The 23,381-nt window shown below is 36.7% G+C and overlaps 3 protein-coding genes across 3 annotated transcripts; 2 read left to right on the top strand and 1 right to left on the bottom strand.

Moving 5' to 3' along the window:
* Nucleotides 1-231: 231 nt before the first annotated feature.
* On the top strand, nucleotides 232-3,071 carry LOC126801780 (uncharacterized). Its single transcript, XM_050529243.1, has 7 exons — nucleotides 232-345; nucleotides 458-644; nucleotides 732-773; nucleotides 1,671-1,785; nucleotides 1,962-2,084; nucleotides 2,501-2,672; nucleotides 2,810-3,071. Exons 1-7 carry the CDS (start codon nucleotides 235-237, stop codon nucleotides 2,993-2,995), a joined length of 936 nt encoding a protein of 311 aa, XP_050385200.1. The 5' UTR covers nucleotides 232-234; the 3' UTR covers nucleotides 2,996-3,071.
* Nucleotides 3,072-8,384: 5,313 nt separating this feature from the next.
* On the bottom strand, nucleotides 8,385-10,448 carry LOC126801778 (protein TRI1-like). Its single transcript, XM_050529240.1, has 2 exons — nucleotides 10,032-10,448; nucleotides 8,385-8,723 (listed from the first exon to the last, which is right to left on the bottom strand). Exons 1-2 carry the CDS (start codon nucleotides 10,353-10,355, stop codon nucleotides 8,598-8,600), a joined length of 450 nt encoding a protein of 149 aa, XP_050385197.1. The 5' UTR covers nucleotides 10,356-10,448; the 3' UTR covers nucleotides 8,385-8,597.
* A 4,519-nt stretch (nucleotides 10,449-14,967) lies between these two features.
* On the top strand, nucleotides 14,968-21,361 carry LOC126801767 (chromo domain-containing protein LHP1). The gene is made up of 6 exons (XM_050529227.1): nucleotides 14,968-15,451; nucleotides 15,623-15,648; nucleotides 15,785-15,871; nucleotides 16,519-17,307; nucleotides 20,744-20,804; nucleotides 20,919-21,361. Exons 1-6 carry the CDS (start codon nucleotides 15,098-15,100, stop codon nucleotides 20,964-20,966), a joined length of 1,365 nt encoding a protein of 454 aa, XP_050385184.1. The 5' UTR covers nucleotides 14,968-15,097; the 3' UTR covers nucleotides 20,967-21,361.
* Nucleotides 21,362-23,381: the final 2,020 nt, after the last annotated feature.

Raw genomic sequence — 23,381 nt, 5'->3', positions numbered from 1 at the left:
TCTCTCTATCTGTAGAGAGCTCTATTGTCTCAGAAATTTATACAAAACGAAGAAGACAACGAAGCACCGTTGGATCACTGAAAGCGCAGATTTTGGACGGCTTAGATTTAGTTGGTATAGAAAAATGGGAAGTGTGAAGCCTATAGAGGCCACGTGTCATATGGCTTACAAACTCTAGTACAAAAGCCAGAGTCTTCAACTTTCTTCAGTTCTTGTGGTGTCTAAGTGATGACTATGCTTCTATCACCATTGAAGCCCTTGGCCTATGCTTCTTCTGCATTATCTCAAGATCTGTCGTCACCTTCATCATCATCATCATCATACAGACCAGCTGTTGTTCTCCCAGTTAAGTTTATCAATTTGTTCATCTCACTAGTTATATTGAACTTGAAAGAGTACATGCAATTGGCTTCAGTTAGTGATGAGGTTTTGTTATTGCTGTTTGGTTTTTTTTCAGGGTTTGGGAAACAATACAGCTGACTATCAGAAGTTGGAGGTGACATTGAGAGGCTATGGAGTGTCCACAGTTGTTGCTAAGGTGGCAAGAATTGATTGGCTGAGGAATGCCGCCGGCTTAGTGGACCCCAATTACTGGCGGGGAACTCTCAGTCCTCGCCCTGTGCTTGATTGGTATGTTTTGATGAGTACCCTTTTGGGTTTTGATGACATTGTGAATTGTAATAGGATGAATTGAAATTTATAGCTTAGTATGAATTGGCAGGTATTTGAAGGGGTGGATGAGGCTGTAAAAGAGGCAAAGGAGCTAGCGCAAGGTTGGTCAACTGTATGCCCTCTGTGAACTTGTTGGTATTGCTAATTTTCAAGCTCTATACCTCAAATTATTCAGAAATGAGTGAGCTGTGTTCTTCTAGACTACTTAGATGATGCTAAAAGATGATTAGTTTCTTATATGTGAACCTCTTGTGATGCCACATCTTTCTTGATAATAGAATTGAGGAACTTCCATCCCTGGTTTATTTAGTATCAGCATGTCTGTGATTTGTAGGCTTGCTGATTGTATTAGCCTATTAGGTATTACCAGATTTCGCAATACAAAATAAACTTTAGCAGCATTTTTTAATTGATAGTATTAGCCTGTTAGGTATTACCAGATTTCGCAATACAGAATAAACTTTAGCAGCATTCTCTAAGATAGAAGGCGTCGCTATTAGACTTGTTAGTGGAAAACTGAACCCTGCCTCAGTAGACCAATCAATCTACGGACTGAGCTTTTTAGAGTAATTCTTGACTACTTGTGTTTGAGTTATCTGATCTATTCAACCTTATTGTTGATATTCTGAAGTCTCTTTATAAGTTATTACATTTTCCTCAATGTAGTATTGAGTAATGACCTTCCCTAACCTGGAATAATTTTTGGTGAGACCAAGAGGGCAAGAGAGATTGGCGGAGATAGTCAAAATATATAGGGGTTAGGTACTCCTAAGAGCCATGAGAAACTCGTTCTTTTGAACACATGATCTTCAGTATGCTTATGTCGAACTACATACCATTACAGTCAAACCTTTTAATTCATGTGCTCTATCTCCTGTTGCCGCCGTCTTTCTTTGTACATCAGCATTCCCCATCAAGTATAGAATGGTTTTATTTGCATAATTTCTCGGAGATCTAAAACCCTTGCAATTAGTTTGAGTTTTGTTTTTTCATTTTAGGTGGACCTTTATCCCTAGTTGGACATTCAGCAGGAGGATGGCTTGCGCGTCTCTACATGGAAGAATATGGGATATCAGATATTTCCCTGTTATTGACTCTTGGAACCCCCCATCTGTAGGTTATTAAAATTTTTTTATGATAAGTACTTGCTAAGATTTTTGGGTTCCTCTGACTATATCTTTGAGGGCTGCTTACTTACTGATACATTATATATCTTATGTATTTCCATTGACAAAAGTTTTGATCAAAATTTGTTCCTCACATATAATTGTCACCTGTATTTTGTGCAGACCACCTCCAAAAGGTGTGTCAGGGGTCATTGATCAAACAAGGGGACTCCTGTATTATGTTGAAAAGAATTGCTCAAAAGCTGTATACACTCCCGAACTGAAATATGTATGTATCGCTGGGAGGTAAAACTCAAATAATTCCTCTTTGTTGGTCTTCAATTTGCTTCCGTTCTTACTTTATGAACCCGGATAAGCTGATTTCCTACCACTGTAAAATACATTTTTATAGTATGTATCCATTTGATATATATAATCTAAATGAGGTACATGTAGCTAGATGTGTTGAACAGTACACTTTACCTATAGAAGGCACCAACAACACACGCGCACAATACAGACCCATATTTCAATGGATAAGAATCAAGAAGCGACACTCTGGAGTTGTTGACTGTGGTAGACCTCACAGATAATGTAAGACACCATCGATCAAGGAATATGAGTGCACTTAGTTTTATATCTGCACCTTGAACTCATTGTGACCTGAATGGCTGAATGTAAACTGTGGTGATCTAAATGGACTATAAATATGTAAAATACAGGTATCTCCAAGGTGCTCGCTTATTTGGAAACCCAAGTGAAAGTGTTGATTCTGCAATCCCAATGGAGAGTTTAGAACCTTCATCAGAGGTTGCTGTTATAAATGATGTGAGCACTTCAACATCAACCGCACCCACTTTGCGTGCACGCTTTGTCGGGCAAGGGTACAAGCAGGTAAAATCCAATTGCCTTGGCATTTAAGCATGTATGGATGTCATTTAGAACAGAAATAGTTGATATTCTTATGGCTTTTTTTTGTCTGATGTCACCCCTTGTTATACATACCATTTATGCTGGCCCGCACTTCTCAGGTTTGTGGGCAGGCAGATGTATGGGGCGACGGAGTTGTACCAGAAGTATCAGCTCATCTGGAAGGTGCACTCAATATTAGCGTAGATGGTGTTTACCACTCACCAGTTGGTTCAGATGATATGTTGAGACCATGGTACGGGTCTCCTGCGATTGTAGAGCAATGGATACATCACCTCCTTAGCTGATGTTTCAGAGGCACTATAGTATTTATTCATGTGAAGATAAACAGGCAATTCAATAATAAAGAATTTAATTCCTGTCTTCTCGACTTGTAGGCTTTGAAACCTTGATTTTCTACTTTTTAGTGTTTTTGACTTTTGGCCACTGAAATTTTCAGTTGTCTTGAAGAAGCAGATGTGCTAGAAAATTGTCTTTCCCTTGTTAGAGGCAGTGAAATGCGATTTAGGAAGTCTCGTTCTCTATCTTAAAGTAGAACATGCTTCTATGAGTTCTATCTTTTATTCCAACCGATATATCTACAGTCAACATGCGAACTAGGACAGATATAAGTTTTAGCAGGTTATAGTTGATTATGTATGCCATCAGCTTAAGCCCTGCATGCATACATACACACAATCAAGAAAACAATTTGAAATTGATCACAAAAGAACATGATGCAGGCAAACAGTTGTAAAATATCTTGCCTCTCTTTGGAGAACTTGTTATCTCTTGCTTACTGAGAAAAGAACCAAAGTTCATCTAACAAATTAATGTTAATGATTTTTTTTGGTCGAAATTAATGTTAATGATGCAATAGTCAACACGAGAGAAACTAATGAGGGTATATTACCTGCAGCTTAGAGTCTGTGTCATGCATTGAGATTACGACACAGCTAGCTGATAATGCAAGTTGTTGTAAACTTGAGGATATCATAATATAATTTTGGTATACTTTACATTCAAATCCGACGATTTTACATACAAAAAACTAAGTCATCTAACAACAATTTGGTTTTCATTCTTTGAATAAATGCTTCGGGCAAGTCGCGATCGCGAAAGCTCAAGATATGTATCAAGAAATATCACAACGAATGACATCAATGAAATCAAGATATATACAAACTACAAATTAACAGAACAGGGCCTAACTAAGACAAGAATCATAGTTTTTCATGCAATGGCCCTACATCGTGATTCAAAGGTACTCAAATTGATCATTAGATTCATCATCATGGCAGAATTGAATCAAAGCTAATTACTGTTCTAGTTGGGGCTAAGAGATATTACATTTCCGATCAACTATTTTGAGTTCTTGATCGATTCTTTATGTCGTCGGTCGATCATCTTTCCTTATGTAATGATGTACATCCAGTCGTCCGGACTCCATCGACTTATGCCGATCGATCATCTTTCCTTCTGTAATTCTCTTGCTTCTGTCAACTTCTTTATGTCCAGACTCCAGAGCCTACCCGTTACAAGATCTAGGAACAAAGAAAACGGTTAAAAGGAAAAAGAATTCACCAAGAAGAAGAAGAAGTAAACCTAAACTTAAGTCTTGGTCTCTCCCAAAACTTGATCGATCTCTTCTCTTTTTCAGTCGCTCCCATAAGCTCTCTCACACTTCTCCTCTCCCCCAGTTCATCATAAATCAACTCGCAGATGAGGAACATGAGGAACGAGGAGAGAGAAAAAGCGAAAGAAAGAAGAGAGGGTTGATATTTTTCCGTTTTTTCTTTCTGGGTAATTTTGGAGGTGATGAATGAGAAATGGAGACTCAAAGCTATATATAGGAAAAACCATTTCCTATTCTTCCTCGCGATATATGATTTCCTTCTTCCGTTAGGGCGGTTAGACTATACAGTTGGCTACAAAACAACTGGATTACAGCTAAGATATAGCTATCCGACTCTCATCAGGAAACCCTAACACGAATTTCCTTCTTCTTCTTTTTTTCAAAAACGTGTTAGGGTTCATACCTAAAATATAAAAATAGATCACCCAAAAAAAAAGGAAACGAAAAAGAAAACCTCTATGCTTTTTCCGCTTTCTCGCCCGCTGTGTTTCCTGATCATGTTCCTTTTACGAGTTGATTTATGATGGACAGAGAGAGGTGAGAAGGCTCAATGGGAGCGAGCGTCTGAGTGAGTGAAGAAGAGAAGAGATCAGAGCTTAATTAGGGCTGTTACTTCTTTCTCATTCTTGTTTATTGAGTTTTGCGATCGATGGTTGTTGGCATGGCCGGATGAACAACCCTAGTTTTAACTTTAATTAACCAATCGTATTCCTCAAGGCTAGCTTTAACTAACTGTTTTCTTAGTTCTCAGATATAATTGGGACAGGCTGGCACTGGAGATGAAGAAATTATTGGCAGAACGTCACAGAAGAGAAAGATCACAGAGAGACAGATGTACGTTAGGGTTATTCACATCGATCGATCGGTACTCTTTATGTACGTACGTTTAGATCAAAACCGCAAAACTTTTGTTTTAGCAGCAAAAGAATCAAATTGATATTTTATTCTATAGCAGGGGAGAGTACATCATATATGAGTTGAATCTTTACGGTCACCAAGATTAATATAAGAACAATTTTGAGAGATTGTTTACGCATATATGCAATATTACATTAAACAATAAATAATAAATGTTGCACTAGAGGAACTAACGTTCACCGAAGTCGCTCATTTGTTATAGTTAGATGAGCTGATTTTCTATTTGGATCGCAAGCATAATCAATAGAGTAATTTAGAAGAAATGATTGGTAGATTTGGTATGTTACTATACTATTACGGAATGGCCATATTGCTAAGAGGAACTTTGATTTCTTACTAAATGTTATGTATTTATGCCTGTATATCTGCGCAACCATTTCGATCGATAAAGATCTATATTTTTTCTCTCTTTGGGTTAGAAGATGCATCAAATTAATGCAGGTCTTCTCATGCTACGGTCCTTTGAGTTTGAAAATGCTGCTAACCATTGGGTGTAAAAACATATTATAGACACGAGAATCTGAAAACAAAATAGAATGCAGACACGTGTACAAATAAAATATAGTTTTATTGATAATCAAGTGTGGGGTATAATCTTTTTTAATTCTTCTGATTCTATCTCCGTATGTGAATTGACTCAATGGTTGCGAGCACTTGATCTTGAGACTTTGGATTTGAATTTGGTGAAGAACGCGCAATTTGGTACCTTGATGGTTCTTCGTAGACTTGGAAGACTTCAGAATTTTTTCAGAGTGATTTTGCTCTGTTTTGCCGAAGTCCCCTCTTTTGATTTTAGGGAGGGTATTTATAGTGTCAAGGCTCCTCCGCATATGGAATACTTTTATGACACCGAATTAATTGTATTTTCTTAATCGTATAATCAAATCAATTTATATTTACTAATTAATTTTAAATATGGTTATTTCCATAATTAAAATCAATCATATTTGAATCACTGACTCGAATGTGACCATTAAGGAATTCCGCCAATTTCATTAAATGTTCGACTTCCATTTTGATGATCAATCTTTTTTAATTGACACAAAATTATTGAAAACATTTAATATTTGATTAGTCGGAATCAAGATATTTTATTTATGACTATCCATTTATGTGTTGCCACGTGTCCCTCTTAGAACGCTATTGACTTTGTCGACTTTCTAGCTATGTATGCAATTTCTCTGATCCATTGTTAATTTAATTATTTAATGAATATTATTTTTTATTAAATTTTTTGTGTCAACAAATGCCCTCACTTCAAGGTGCGTCGTAGATATGTTAGCGTTGAAGGCGTGACTTGAAGTCCTTATTATTTTGTTATTTATCGACCATGCATTTTGGCCCCGATGATTCTCACATATAATTTTGACTCACATTTGATTTTTGACAACCATGCATGCATGATATTCTTCCATATATTGAATAGGTGGACAATCTGCATAATGAATGGATTTCATGAATGATGGCCTTCCATATATATGATGCTTTGAATTTTCCCCGTTTTTGCAATCTCTCCGGCCATCTTTTGAATTGGTAAGTGTTGAATGAGAGATGAATAAGAATCCTTAACGGCTTAATTTCGGTACCCACTTCTGCAAAAAAGAAATTTCGGCTCAATTTCGAAGGCCTGATTTTACAAAAAAGAAAAATAAATACATTTTAAAATCAATTTAGATGCATTAAGCATTTATGTCTAGTTAGTGAGGGAGCTTACTTTTTCTTAGCTAAATTAGCAGACATCTCGGGTTCAAGACCCATCACAGGCTAATACTCACATTTATTTTTTATTTTTTATAAATTGGCTAGCAACCCATATATTAAAAAATTGCAAAACAAAAGAGGTGATGACCAAACACTCTAACCCATCCATAATTCTTTTTTGATCAAGTGGGTAGTGGTTGTGTTAGGGGTTTCAAGTTGTAGTTTTTCTTCTTGTTGAAAGAAAAAACTCATCAATAATTATTTTCTTGTTAATTACCTATACAATTCTCAGTGGCTCATACTAGAAAATATTCATCAAGGTATGCTAGCTAAACTTATAAAAAGAGAAGATCATATGAGTTGGTTCAATCTCAAAAAGGAGGTCTTGATACTTTCTTATCAAGAAACCACAAAATATAGCCAATAAAGACGTCAATTTAGAGCAAATTCCTAATGAACAATTAAAAAATCTTTATATATATAATATATATATCATGTCTTCTTGGTTGCGGAGGTTTGCACCAATGGTTTTGGTACGGATTTCCATTTTTATACAACTTTTCGATTGAATTTCCTCATTTTCATCATGTAGTATCTAGATAATATTGTGTAGATCATCTCTAAATTTTCAGCCAATTTGGTAATTGTTAAAACCCTTAAAATTGCGTTTTTTTGTTATAAACATGAACGGATCAAGTTTGACATAATTCAGTTAATCCATTTATTTTTTGAGTTTGAGGGCCTTAACGATTACCAAATTGACTGAAATTTTACAAATATGATGTACACAATATAGATACTAGACGATAGAGATGAGAAAATTCGATCGAAAAGTAGTGTAAAAATAGAAATCTGCACCAAAACTATTGGTGTGGAAGTCTACACATGAGAAAAATCATATATATTTCTATGTAGTCTAATTTCAAATTTCGCACTAGGCCCTTAAATGTTTAGGACCGGCCATGTATGTATGGTTACTCCAAGACTCAGGTCAGTCTACAATATTGGTATACTATCACTGAGTTTTTCTTGAAGGTGATTATCTAAGAGACCTAATGTTCGTAATCAGTATTTTGCAGAGATCGGTGGAGATGCCTATTACGATCCTATCATGTCTGGCTTTTGTCAAGTTTACTAGCTTGTTAGGTCACGAAAAAGTATGGAGTCGTATCCCCAAGCTTTTGGCATCGGACTTTAATTTTGTGCAGCCCCTCATCTAGTATTTGTAGTTCCTGCCGTCGGAGAAGCTGAGGATTATGCAGACAACACCCATTTTTTTTAAAATAAATTTATTACGATTGAAAGATTGTAGCACCTGTGACATGGAATATTCACATTGAAAGAAACCTACATTGTTTCTGCATTGTACTGTTGGGCGGATAGTTAACGTACATAACTGACCACATCAACATCTGATGTTGAAGCATTTGGTTCGCTCTTCATCGACAGAGAATCTTTAAGCATTGAAAGATCAGATAACTGTTTAAGTCAAACCGATACAAGAGAAAATCACATAAAGATAACCTGATGAAATGTTTAACCTAGTTACTTTATACATGCACCAGCTAATACAGCAAATCCCTTCGCATAGCTGTCTCAAAAGGAAAGGTGCAGACACTACGATACCCAAAAGATGTTAACCACTAAATCCCCATTCACTCAGCCTTCACAAAATGACGCGAAAGCAACTTCCCAATCTCCAAAAAGTTGACCTTTTCCTTCCCTTCAAAAATCTCCTTCAGCTTGTTATCGCATATGATCTCCCTCTTGTTGGCAGGATTCTGCAGATAGGAAGCAAACTTAGTTAGTTGATGACATCAATTATTGCATGACAATCACTGCCGGTGGTTGATCATGTTATGGTGCATAAAGAGTCATGCGACACACTAAGAGGAAGGCATCCTGATCTACATTCATGTACTTTCGTCTTAGCTGCTGGGCAACAAGAAAGAATCACTACCTTTTTACATCCAGAAAACTTATATAACGAAACACCAGGATACGGCAACCTGGCCTACATTCATGAACTTACCTAACTATTGTCTTCCACATCAAGTAACAAGATCTTAACAGTCACAAACTCAAAAGGGGTATCGATGGAGCCATCTGGATCTTTGAATAAATATGATATTTTAAAGCATAGTGATTCTGAAAATTGAAGTAAAAAAGTATAAGACAAATACTTGGAGCATCTGCCCAATCTTTCAGAATAGTACACTAAAAGATCAAATAAGAATAGGAGTAATCCTGTTCGTGTTATAACATACTTCTCCCCAACAGATTTTGAGGAAAGACAATCAACAGTTAATCATATAGACATGCTACTGTGTTTAAGAGGCAGAACACCGAAAACATGACCAATTTCTCCACAACTGATATCTGAAATCTTTTAAATTTCAAATTTTAATTACAAGTAAAATGTCCAAATTTTAGAATATCACTGTAGAAGGCAAATGGCACGAACTTGGCACCCAGATCTGTACCAATCTAACAGAAAACTTGCATTGACTTGGAGTTTGAAACATCAATTTCATGGGTTGATATTGAAAGTTTTAAAAGTAAGGGGAGGAAAATGATTTCGGATGACAAGCATCAGCCTGATTTCCTAGAGTATTAGTGCGATTAGCAAAGTGATGAAACAGTGATGATAAAGTGCATGTAATTTTTTTTAAAGTAAAAATGGAGACATTAGATGGATATTCCCCATCAAATCCTAGGTGGGGATATCATAAACAGCATAGGAATTATAAATGAAATGAAATGCTCAACACCCGAGAAACAAGATTTCAAACCTCTCCATTGGATACACAAGACACAACTAATCGATAAAAGTGTGGAAATAAGCCCTCTGTTTGCAACATGCAACAGCTAAGTTTCCATTTCTCACATTTTGGTCTTACTTTTCGGGGTTTAGAGCTGCATTTTTTCATCTAATCTGTACCGAAATGCGTAGCTCTACTCGATTAAAGCAATCAAAAACAAAAAAGCACATACAAATTCAACAAAAAGATAACAATCTATCATAACACTGCATTACCACACACATCAGTATCATCATAATAGCAGAGAGTAGAGGTGGAAATGAAGACCTGCAGCTCATGGAGCTTGATGTGGCTCCAGATCTGCTTCACAGCCTCAGCGCGAGAGGCCTCAGGGGCGCCGAGGAAGCTGCCGAGAGCCGGAGAGATCGGTTTCGGCATCATAATGCCGACGTTCTTGCTGACGACCCTCTTCGGCTTGACCGCGTCGCCCTCTGCTTTGGGCTTGGCCTTGGCCTTCGCCTTGGACTTGGGTGCGGCGGCGGCCTTGGCGACCTTGACGGCGGCGGGTTGAGGAGTGGCGGTGGAGGACTTGGCCGGCGCAAGGAGAGCGCGGCAGCCTCGGAAAACCCTAATTGCGGTGGAGGACGACATTGCTGGGTTTCCGTTTCTCTCTTTCTCAAAGCTCTCACAAGGAGTATCGGCCCTCTCACTCTCTCCGAGTCTCTGCTGTGTTTGTTTTGGTGCCCTAATGTTGGGTTTTATAGTCCTCCCAAAACCCTTCTTTTAAGTTTTAACTATTTTTGAGATTTGTTTTCCTTTTCCTTTTCTGTTTTTATTTTTCTCTTTTATATTTTGTGTGAGAGGAGGTTTTTTTTTATTTAACTTTTAACCAACAGCAAAAGAAGGGGGTAAGTGTTGAGTTGCTCGTCTAGAGCATTTGGATCATCAACGAAAGCGGTATCGACATAGAATGTAATGCGATGGTGTCCCTGCAATGTGGTGGTATTCTCATAAGATGTGAATGGGGGTTTCTTAAGATCAAATTGAGAAAGTAATTAACTGTGTTCAATTAATAATTAATGATGGTATTATTCTTATGAATAATTGAATTGGCTAACAAAGTCATAATCAACTACTAATTTAGATATGCTTCAAGTAAAGATAATCAGGAGACAAAAGATAAGACTTCAAACCAGTGCATCGAAATTATGTCAAGTTGGCTTGAAAACTTTAGATCAAACTATAATTAGGATCCCTAAAACCTCCACAAGCAGCGATGTGACTAAATATTCGACCACCAGCAATATTAAAATTTATAGGGTAGGTTTTCTCCAAGACAAGATGTTAAAATTTCTCAATCATACCTATTCAAGTTCATGATCAGGTTCACATTTTGAATTTACCTTAACCAGATATAAATATCACAAAATGTAGCAAGCTATTTTATCTTGTAATGCAAAACAATTGAAAACTGCTTAATTGCCACACCCTAACATGGGTTTTTTTTCTCCGAATAAAGATGTGAATAGCTCTTAAAAGAAACACTGTATGAGGAATTTAGAATCAGAATTGACTCATTAGTCATTACCAACCCACTTTTATTACAAAGATGTGTTCTTACAAAGTAAAATAAGTTAAATAACAACAAGCTTAAACTTATCCGAGGTCTAGTTTTTCAGAAGTTTAGTACTAACCCTCAAGAGTGTTATTAGCACAATGTCATTGAAGGGGTGAGCTTTATGCACTGTATAGGAAATCTCAAATACATATATTAATTCAAGATATATGGAATAATACATAATATGACTCCTAATTATTAGTTGCGAGTAATCGTGTACTTAAGTTGATCACCAGTGTCATGTTGCCAAAACAAAGATGATTTTTTTTTAAAGTGAACAAAGATGATTTTATCAATTGTAATTGAAGAGGCCTCTCTCCCATGTGTATATATATACAAGGGTAATTTTATAGCTTGTCCTGCTACAAGTGCATACTAAACTACACCACTGTCCTCCTTAATTTACACTAAAAATCAAATAAAAACAACATCATGGTGAAACAACATATATTTATCGTACAACACTTTGACCATCAGCAAACACAGTTGAAAAATGAAAAACATGATTGTCATACGTGAGAATCCCTAAAACTTCCCCTACTTTAAAACCCGACTTACTCTATTATTTTCTATGTTTCTTTTGTATATCTTATGTTTATTAGGTGAAAGCTAGGCTGCATGGAATCGGGTGCGGGTACGTGGAAGCGAAGCGTTTGGAAACGCGGAAGCGTTTTTTTTCCAAAAATTAAGGAAGCGGGTGCGTTTTGGAAGCGTCATAATAATATATATATATATATTATATAATTTTTTTATATTTTATTTTTTAATTATTTTATATAGTATTAAAATAACTGGATAATTATTAATGACTTATTTTCTAACCCATGATTATCTTTAATTATAGCATTATTAAAGCTTTATTTCAAAATTCAAACAAAAGAATGTACAACATAGTGTGAAGATGTTGGACACGTGCAAGTCAAAGAGACATCACTAGATGAAATTGATAAAAGAAAAGGTTCGTTTTCTCTCTGTCTCTCTCTTTCATATGGATTTTTTTTCATATCTCTCCACAACTCTCTGTATTCTCTATATCTCTCTCATCTAGATTTTCCTGATATCTCTCCCCCTTATTTCTAACACATATTAGATTGATTGATGCTGATCATCTTTAACCGCTTAAAGAAATAAATAAGAAGATGAGATGACAAGAAGAGTCTCAAGACATTGATTGATGAAATAGAGGTAGAGAAGGAATCACGCTTCCAATTTGGAAGTCAACGCTTCCGCCGCGCTTCCAATTTGGAAGCCAACGCTTCCGTCGCGCTTCCAATTTAGAAGCCAACACTTCCGTCGCGCTTCCAATTTGGAAGCCAACGCTTCCGCTGCGCTTCCAAACCCACCTTTTTCGGAATCGCGCTTCCGTCGCGCTTCCCCGCGCTTCCGAGCGCTTCCGCTCCCGCTTCCGCTTCCGAAGCGGGAATCGGTCGTCCAACCAAACTTCCGTGCTATGTAGGGTGAAAGTCATGAGAAAGTCTTATTTACTGTAGTGTAATAGTATAATAGCTATAGACTTACACTACACGTACAACTCATGCTTTCCAGCTTAGGTTTACTAACCGTTTTTTATACACCTCTGAATTAATTTGATGTCAACTCATTTTTGAAAAAAAAAATACCTGAAGTTTATTTTAGGATATGGTTATTGTCACCCCATAGTCTACTTTGTTCACTCCATAAACTATTATTTCATTAAAAGATTGTGATACATTGATATAAAATTATTGTAATAGACAATATGTTGTTTAAATTTGTAATTTATTTTTGTTTATTTCACAAAACACACATCTATTAATATATATATTAAATAGTTAAAATTGAAACTAATAAAAAAATTAAAACCCTTATACTTCTTGTTTTCTGGTTGGGATTTAGACTTCAATATGATTAAATTTGTTTCTTAGCTAATATTTTTAACTTAAAAAAAAATATACTATAAATATACGTACAAATGAGAAAAGTACAGTACGTGATCATATTTTATATTTATAAAACTTAGTTACATGTAGTAGTAATTGCAAGTTTTTTTCTTAATAGAGATTGTCAAAATAAATCTTAACTCAGATCAATTTGAGATGATGTTTGATATTGACTATTGTTATCAACTTATCATAATTGATCTAGGTACATCTCGGTCACCAAAACAATTTGACCTCACTGTTCCCACGCAACATATACAAATTCATCCATACATCCACGACAACATCAGCCAAATATTGGGTGATTTGTATTGTATAGAGCAAATGTTGCTCCACTGGCATTTGATTCTACTTTACACAGCTGGAGGAATTGGTTCATGACTAATTCAGATGAACTAGAGATACTACTTTTCTACGGCATGTGCAAGTAAGCTGACTCTCTTTCACTTCCTTGTCATTTGGATTTCAAGTACTTTAAGGGACACGATGCCAAAGTTACCTTACCGGGAAAAACCCTCCGATTATGTTCTGAAGATCCTTCATGGGGCACTGACGTTCAAAAGTAATGTTCTGATTGATTTCTTCCGGGAAAGAACCCTTTGATTATCAGTTCTACCATACATAGTGGTAAAGATATATTACCAGCATTAAACTACATGTAACATAAATGAAGTACTTTTTTTTTTTTGGAAAAAAACTAGAATTACGATTAGCATTAGATGTTAAAGAACACACGTTGACGGGTTGATAAGAGCTTATGTGTGGAACCCCATCTGAATTGAATCCCACCAAGTCTGAGTATAGTTAAATTATAATATATTCATGGTAATTTGGAAGAAGGAAACAATCTGGCAAGATCTCCTGACACATAATATCATGTTTCAAATCCCACCATGCATACTGATCGGAGTTAATCTCAATCTATTATTGGCAGTCAGGGTGAGAGAAAGTGTTTAGACAAAATCTCCTAGCGCAGATTAGTCTCTGGGCTAATAAATATTTGAGAAAACCGTGTGATCTCGATAGAAAAAACCAAGTTAACTGCAATCAACATATGAGGTGAGACATCCTGGCATACAAATTCATTGTAAAGTTGAGTCTACCGCATGTAATATATGTCCGTTTATAGTTTTTTTACTGGAAAGACTTATCAACACACTAAAAAAATCAAGATGAGAAAGTCTCATATTATAAATAATCAAGAAAAAAAAATAATTAAGCAAAATAAAGTAGTAAGATTGCGTGCACTTCCCATGTGAAGTGAAACTATTAGACTCAAACATTTTATCGTGAAACTGAGTTTAACGCACATAATGTTTATATGAATTTATTTATTTTACAAGACGAGATCATGCCAAAATCAAGACAAAAGCCTACCGACTTTGACATATTGAAACTTAAATTCCCTAAGCGAATATAAACTTTCAATCTTAGAAGCAAATTTGAATTTTTTTTTCTTAGTTTTTATTTTTATAGGATAAGCATTGGTTATGGACATCTATAGATGAAATCATTAATAAGGTGAATGAATATGTAGTTAATCTGGTCTGATAAACTAAATTAAGAAAAGAGATAGGCAAGATTAATTAGAGGGAAAACCACCAAAAGGCAATTAAAAAAAGCAAAAGAAAAAGAAAATAGAGGAGAGATAAAAAGAGAGATTTTAAAGAGTTGGGGGAAAAAACGCAAGTCAAAATAGTCTCTCTTTCTCAGCTTCTTTGTAGAATTGGGGGTTCTGTGCCTTCTGGGCTCTCACTCAAACACAGTGAGAGAAAGAGAGAGAAAAAGAGAAACACTAATCTCATCCGGCGGTTAGATTCGGCACGGTCACCGGCGGAAGGTGAAAAACAAAAAAAATGAGAGTGAAGGGCGGAGGGAGGAAGAAGAGCTGGGAGGCAATGCCTGTTGACGACGGCGGCAGCGGTGTTCTTCTGTTCGGACACACCGCCGAGCCAAACGACGCCGCTTTTGCTGCGCCGGAGCACCAGGAGGCTGAGCCGCAGCCGCAAATCGAGCCGGAGAGGCAGAACCAGGAGGAGGCTGAGGGCGCGGAGGGAGAAGACGGCGACGGCGAGGGGGAGGGGGAGGACGGCGAGGAAGGAGAAGAAGGTGAGGAGGCGGAGGTGGAGGATGAGAACAAGGAGAGGAGTACTAAGCTTGATGAAGGCTTCTATGAAATCGAAGCCATTCGCCGGAAAAGGGTTCGAAAGGTTGTACTTGTCTTCCTCCATAGTTCATTCTTTGTTTTGTATTCAGTTGCTTGCATTTTGATTGATGTGAATTAGTGGTAGTAGTTGTAGTGTTGGTTTAATTGTTCATAATCTGATTACTGAAGTGTGTTTCGTTTTCGTGGCCGGTGGTGTTGATGTTGTGGAAACTAGGGCCAGCTGCAGTATCTGATCAAATGGTGAGTTCGATGTAGAACCTTCTATTAAGGACACTATTTCTATGTGATGAAAGATTTCGAAGCTAAATTGGAGAAATTAAGAATGGTTTATGTGTACATGATTCTTGATCAGTTTTATTGTTGTTTACTAATGCAGGCGTGGCTGGCCAGAGACAGCCAATACATGGGAACCGTTGGAGAATCTCCAGTCTGTCTCCGATGTTATAGATGCATTTGAAGAAAGGTAATTACTTTGCTCCCTTATTTGTTTTTTTCTTTCTGTTTTACGCCCTAGTTACTCTGTTGGTTTTCCATAATACTATAGGACAAGCACCGTCATAGCTAGTTGTATCAACGGGTTGGGGGTCAAATTATATCTTCGGTAACATTACCTGTAGTATGGAATAGATGAACATATATGCTTGGAAAGGGAAAACCAAATAAGGGAAGAAAAGGTAAACAGTAAGTGATAGTTGAATAGTTTATCTTGTCCAATAAGAGGAAAAAAAATGGAAGTTGGACAATCAAGTTAGAGGGACATAGTAATCAGAAAAGACTATGAGAACTAAAAATATGGTGGTTGTGCATATAGAAGGTACCATTGAAAGAAATGAAGTTCTTGCAGATACACCCCTACAAGAAAGAATTAACCTTCAGTGAGGTCAGAAAGGTCAACTGACCTTCCATGACCCTAGCCTATGAGCATAAGAAGAACAGTGACAATTTTCTCTGAACAAGGTTTACAAAGATGTATACTAATAAAGTTCTTTAGTATTCTGGTTTAGCTTGATCAGGTTCTTTTTTTGGCTACATACGTTATCAGCAGCATATACAAATCCTTTCAAATCGGTGTTTATGAGTATGTATAAGCTTCTTTTTGCTGTTTTAAAGCTTGCGTAGTGGAAAGCAACGGAAGCGAAAGCGCAAGTCCGGGACTCCTCATACTCAACCTAAGAAGAAGCAGCAGCAGCAGCTGCTGCGTTCTACAGACACCGTGACAGATGAGGAATTAAGCAATGCTGAGAAAGCCTTATCATCTAATGGTATCAGCGGCTCAGGGGTTGATGGTACCCCTCCCCCTCAACAGTCTCTCCATTCAGTTGGTGATGGGGAGGTTAATGGGTGCGCCAACAATACTGAAACAGCAATGAACATTGATTCTGGAAATTCTTTTGCAAGTTTTCCCCAACAAATTAATGAAAGGAGAGAGGAAAATGAGTATGATCCAAAACTTAGTGAGCTCAAAGCTACAGTATCTACAAACAATATCAGTTCGGATAAACTTTCTGTACATTTCCAAGAAGCCAAAGCTCCGGAAGTTAATGGGCCTACAAATGGTCTTTCCAAGGTTGATAGTGAAGATCCAGTACAGAGCATTCGCACTACTGGAGCGAAAAAAAGGAAGTCTGGTTCTGTGAAGAGGTTTAAACAGGAGGCACCCAAAGATGAAGTGGGTGCTATGCAAAATGTGCCAACTCGTGTTAGCACTAGATATGCTGGTAGAGTTGATCAGACTGAGGTAGGAAGACTTGATTATGCTGGAGAAAATTCAGGTCGCAAGAACAAGATTGAGGAATCCAAAGAAGCAGTGCGCATAACCAAGATTCTCAAGCCAATGGGGTACTCAACATCGATATTGAACAATGTCCAGGACGTTTCTGTGACCTTTTTGGGCATGAGGTTTGTCCTAAAACTTTAAAGTTCCATTTCATATATTGATGGTTACTGTCTGAATACTGTTTAGTACGTGGATCACATAGCAGATGAACCCATCTTGTTTCAAAGAGGCCATGGGGTATTAAAACGTTCTTTGCTTTTCTGGTTATTACCTACAAATCTGTTAATCTCATCTGGTCAGATGGGCTGCAGATGAGACATACTTGCAAAAACAGCTTACATATCGAATTTCCATAAAGCTATGACTAATATTGAGTCTGCAAATTTTTTTTGATTTTTTGCTGTTTAGCTTAAATATAAAATTTGATACTTTTAGAGTCAATGTTACCAGAAACGGGAGACGTTGCTGGTACGCTAGTACTTAGGGTACGCGGGACGTTAAGATATATATGTTAAAGTTTTAATTAAAATAATTCTTATTTTACGTAAGTTCCCCTTATAAAAACACTATGAAAACTACATCAATTACAATAAATAAATAGGTAAACTTATAATTAACTATGATAAATCAATAATTATTATTAGTTTAATTTAAAGAAATGATGTTAATTCTTGAATGCAAACTCGTGGAAATATATCTCTTCATGAAAACCTCCAGTAAAACCGCCAGGGATCCTATTAATTGTTAAATATGTAAGAATATCCGGATTTGTTCTACTGTTCTTCTCTAAAATGCACTGGAATATTCCAGCTGCAGATTCATTATGCTTGGCAAAAGGGGAACGCTGTGTGTAGCGATCCAGGTCGCGATCGAACCCCGATTGGGTACGTCAGATCTGAAACACAGTTCGCAGGGGTATACAGCGTTTCCGGTAACAGTGTTTAGAGTGGGTTCAATTTCTCTAATTAAATGCACTTTGATGCCTTTTGTTAGTCTTTTCAAAATATTGCTGAGAAAATTCTGATGTGAACATTCATTTTTTGTCCTAATAAGAATTAGTAAACCTCATTAGGTGTTGTCCTCTGCAAACTAGAGATTACTGTGGTGCCAACTCACTTTTGAAGATAAACATGTTACCAAGTGAAAATTATGACCTGAAAATAGATATAAGTTAGGGAAGGCTGTACACTCCAACGCATCTCCTGCCATATAATAGAGTAGAGTGAGAGGTTGATATGATCTAACTTTATGATATTTGTTCAAAGCATAGTCTTTCTATTGAAGACATGTCAAACTTGTCAAAGAAATTGTTCTCCTTCAGAGTTTTGAAATTTTCTATAAAGCTCTTCTCTAATTAAATCTGTAGATTGTCTTTTTTTTTTTGTCAAACTAGTAATTGCATGATTTATGTGCACGCGTGTGGGCACACAGACACTAGCCCATCAACATCCGTGCATGTTGATTGGGTTTTCCATATTCTTTTTTCAATTGAATAAAAATTAGGATAAATAGGAGAACTGGTTAAGTGGGTAGGTGACTGTTGGTTTTTAGTATTTCCTTACAATATTTTTATCATGCTATTTATTGTTCTGTCTTTGATACTTTAAATTCTATATTTTTGTTTTGATGGATTTTGTTTGTTTCATTTTAACATTTGATACACTGACATGTACTTTAGCTTCTACTGCTCCCAACTGTAAAATATTTTGAAGAGAGAAGATGATGATAACTTTTATTATACGTGAGTAACATGACTACTATAGGAAACTACTGTAACTAGTCTGAGGAGGTAAAAGGCTCATATATACAACTGACTCAGGATGAGAACTATGGACCTCTTCAGTAGGACATTTTCTGGAACTTCAAACTAAAAATCACTTCAGTTTATGAGCTCTAATGAAACTACTAAATAAGATGCAACACTAAGGTAAGTGTGTGGTGCCAGTTTGGGTTTAACCTTATTCATTATAAAGCCCGTTATCCACCAGAACAAGATATTTTGGACTTTCACCTTTGCCAATTGGTTTTGGGTTGGATGCTCATTCTTCTATGATGAGATCTCAGCAGGCTATCCATGTCGATGGCCACAAGTGGTCTAGGTTACCCAGTAGATGGTATTCCCCTGTTTGAAGCCACACTAAATTCGTTGGGTATGTCTTTCTCAATATGAAAGCCTTTTAAACCAATTTATAAGTATGGGCCTATCCCCGACTCCCAGTTTGAACGGTCTATTTGCTTGTTTTTATTTCTCCATTTGTGGATCTGCTCAATGATTTTCGGTATGCTTGCTTGTTTCAGTTGCTAAAACACTATTTATATTCTAGTATTAAAAAACATTCTTAGTTGGTCCTCAGGTGTTGGCTTTTAATTTTGTCAACCAGACTGAAACCCTTGTGTTGCTCTCAACCGTCTTTGGCTGCTTTCCCTTCTTTAATGCTGAAGAATACAGATTTGTTGTCTTTTCTTGTTGTGATAGTTTTGGCATCAGTGTGATCATTCTGATTTTATCAAAAGAGGTTTGTCCGTTTGTGCTTGCTCTCTTCATTATAATCTGCTATATCAACTTTGGGGCTGAAGTATATGACTGTATTTTTCTTTTGATAATAGTTTTGGCGACAGTAGAGCGACATGTACTTTTCTTCTATTATTGCGATGGCAAGTGTAGTAGTGCATTTCTATAGAGCCAGGCTATGCACAATTTTGGCAATATACGAGCTCACAACCCTTTAAATTCTCAGATACATCATACATGTAGGCTAAAATAACTCTATACTGGATACAATTTCTTTAAATCTCATGGTCTTCTTAAATCGCCAAAGACTAGGAATCTATCAAGTAAATCATGATCTATCTTTGTAGTTGGCTGGCTATCCTACAAGGGGGTGATTGCTTTTGGACTATTGATTGTTTGAGGTCCCTTATAGCATGTTTTAACAGTACTCCCAAAACTTCCCTACCAGATTGCAATTTGAGGTTTCTCCATTTATGAGTTTCGTGTGTGCCTGAGGGCCATGCTATTTCAGATTTCTGATCTATGTAGTACACACTTGCGTTGACACATCAGTTTTGTTGATTAAAAAGTCCTATTTCTCACTTCTTCACTTCTAGATGGTCGACCATCATGTTTCATTACTGTTATGCTTTTGTTCTATCCTTGAAGGTTTTTCCTATAAAAAAAAAAGTATATGTGAGCCTTTTATAGGAACCAATGTGGTAGCTTTCTGGATGCTACAATGTGCGGAGTTTTCTTCATTCTTTATCTCTTTGTTTAGGATTGAAATTTAGAAAATTCAGTAGATGAAATTTCCTGATTTACCCTGCTATTATTCCCATTTTGCTTATTGCATGGGTCTATGTTGATATGGCCAAGGGTGGTGTTTGTCCCATAAAAAACAATATATAACTTCTGCATGAGCATACAAGTTTGACACATCTGGTGCTTTTTTATTTTCTTTGCGAATTTAATAGAACTGATTGTTGGAGGTTTCATGATAAACAACTAGTTTACCTATCCTATTCACTTGCTTTATGACAATTTTATGTATGGTTGTGGTTTAGGTCTGATGGCACAGAAGTGATAGTGGATAACAAATTTCTCAAGGTCAATGATCCACTTCTGGTGAGTGATCAACTGTTTAAGTGTGCAACATGATACTTTTTAGCAACTCAGTAGCTGCATATTGATGGTTTTGTATCACTATTTGAACTAATATGAATCCCTCTTCTTATCTAGCTGATTAATTTCTATGAGCAACATCTCCGGTACAGTCCTGCAGAGTAATTCAAGGTGTAAATGGAGAGTGCAATCTTAGCGTAGATAGATGTTTATCATCTTAATTGTCAGCTGCAGTGTTGGATTCTTGACGTTGTCGGAGGGAGTGCATAACTGACATAGATGGTGAACTACATTATATACCAGTAGTTATTCACCTGTCATTTCTCCTTTTCATCTATTTATCTCAGAATTTTCTGGGTCGTCTGGTTAGATAATATGAGAGTAAGTAAGAGAAGCCATATCTCATTTTGTCTACATATTTTGTTAATGTATTGAATCTTTAACATGTTCATTCTTTCATTTGCTCAGAAACTGACTTGTCTGGAATCTCTCTTTTGGGTATGGACTAATTGGTTCCCCATATACATAAGAAGTCGATTTCCATAAACAAATGAAAACATATATTTGATCATGCAGCGCAGTTCTGTTGTGGTTCGCGACCAAGGTCTCCTTATATCATTTCCTAAATTTAAATATTTGATTGTTCTCTATTTCTATGATAGTTCTAGCTTTTGTTCTGTAATATCTTCCGACTTTTTAAGTGGTTCAAACTCGAATTATCGATTTTCCATTTCTCCAATTCTGTGTTGGTTTGGAAGGCGCCCCCCCCCCCCCCAATACATGAAGCTGCAAAAAGGGGATTAAGTGGATTTGTCAATAATAATTAAATAACGAGATTAAATACCTACTCGATGTGGAGACGTTGGTGTGTATAGCTCAACATACTGCCAGACATACAACAAATTACGGAAAAATAATGGTGTGATGTAGAAGTAAGCTATCCAACAAACATTCTTCTTTCTTATATCACTCACTCCCTTATATCTGCGATGCCAGTTTGTGCTCTTTGCACCCACTACAAAGCAGAGGGCAACAGAGTAAAGACTATTCCCTTGGTGCCTCTCTCTTTGTTCGACACCGTCGGTCTTCCTTTAGTTCCATCTCACTGTGTTCGGTGCCTTATTGATTCGCGAAAATCCCAGTCTCCGCTATTTTCGCAGTATGATGATCTTTTCATCAATGGCGAGCCGAGGGCCGTCGCCGCTAGTACCATCTTTAGTAGTAGGAGTTTTGGGTTGATCGTACGCAGACCTACGATACTATCTCTTTTGGAAATCTCAGTGTCTTTGTTACAAGTAGGAGCAGAAACAGATGGCCGGGCCAACCTGGCTTTTGTAATCCTCCTTCTGTTTTTCTTTTACTAGCTCTACACTTTGTTTCTTCTCTTTTCCCAACTATATTTGGCATGTCATCACCTGTTACAACTCTTCAATCAAGCAACTCTGAATATGGGGGTGATGGATTCGAGTTTGGAATGGGAACAATGATTCTGATTGTACTCTATCTAATTTTATATCATCTAGTTTAAGATCCTGATTGTGCTAAGTGCTAACTATATGGCGGATAAGTAGGGCTGTATGCTTTTCTATGCACATTGTACTATAGATTGCATATTGATGTTAGTCTATGAACATTCACTCTATTTGAATAACAATAGAGGCAATCACTCATTCAGGCACACACGAGAGTGTCTGCATTTCATCCCAGTCACCTTTATTTCTTGTTTCGCAAGGCGTTCCAAACAGCTTCATAGGCATCAACGAGGTTGTGAGTGCATGGAGGCTGATCATGATCATGTTCATACTCTTTTGGCTTTCGGATTTGCGTTGGTTTGAAGAAGTTTGATCCTAACTAGGCTATATATAGAATATGAGACAGCTAGGTAGGTAGCTGGTTTTGAATATCAAATTACTTGTTAAGATCACTAATTACTGTATAGATTACTCCAAACTCCAAAGATGCTTTTATTAATGAAACCAGCCTCCAACCTAATTCGAGATGCATTCATGATTTTTTTTTTTGGAAACTCTGATTGTTAAAACCAATTCTCTATGTATCTGCTCAAACTTAATTTTTGACATCATCAAACTTGATATGAAATGGAATTCTTCTAATGAAGTTAACAAAAGATTGTAAAGAAGAACATGACCGGAACGTGAACAATGTCCCAACAAAATTTGTCCTGACAATTCATGTCCTCACTGAGTCACTGTTCTTTTTCTTTTTCATATATTTACTTTCATTGAATTTCTACTCAAGAAAGTTGAAGCACATTTGCAAACAAATCCCTCCACGATGATCACCTTCATCGGTCTTCTACTTAGAATAAGGCCAACTTTTGATAACTAGAACTAACATTTGGTCTTTTTGTTTATGAGTGTTGCTAAATGTACCTAACAAATTTCTTTATATACCCAGCATAACAAGTTTTTGCCTTACATTTCTAATTTTATTCCTAGCATTCTTCAAAACTGTGAGATCACTAAGATGTCTTTTTTTCTAAACAACACTGAGATGTCTTTAACTGCACCCATAATCTCCGTCCATATTCAGATTCACATTCATATGATTTCAAGCTTT

This window comes from Argentina anserina, chromosome 7 (genome assembly GCF_933775445.1).
Source record: "Argentina anserina chromosome 7, drPotAnse1.1, whole genome shotgun sequence".
Classification (NCBI taxonomy): Eukaryota; Viridiplantae; Streptophyta; class Magnoliopsida; order Rosales; family Rosaceae; genus Argentina; species Argentina anserina.
The sequence above is the reverse complement of the archived record's forward strand: the minus strand, read 5'-3'. Positions and strand labels throughout refer to the sequence as shown.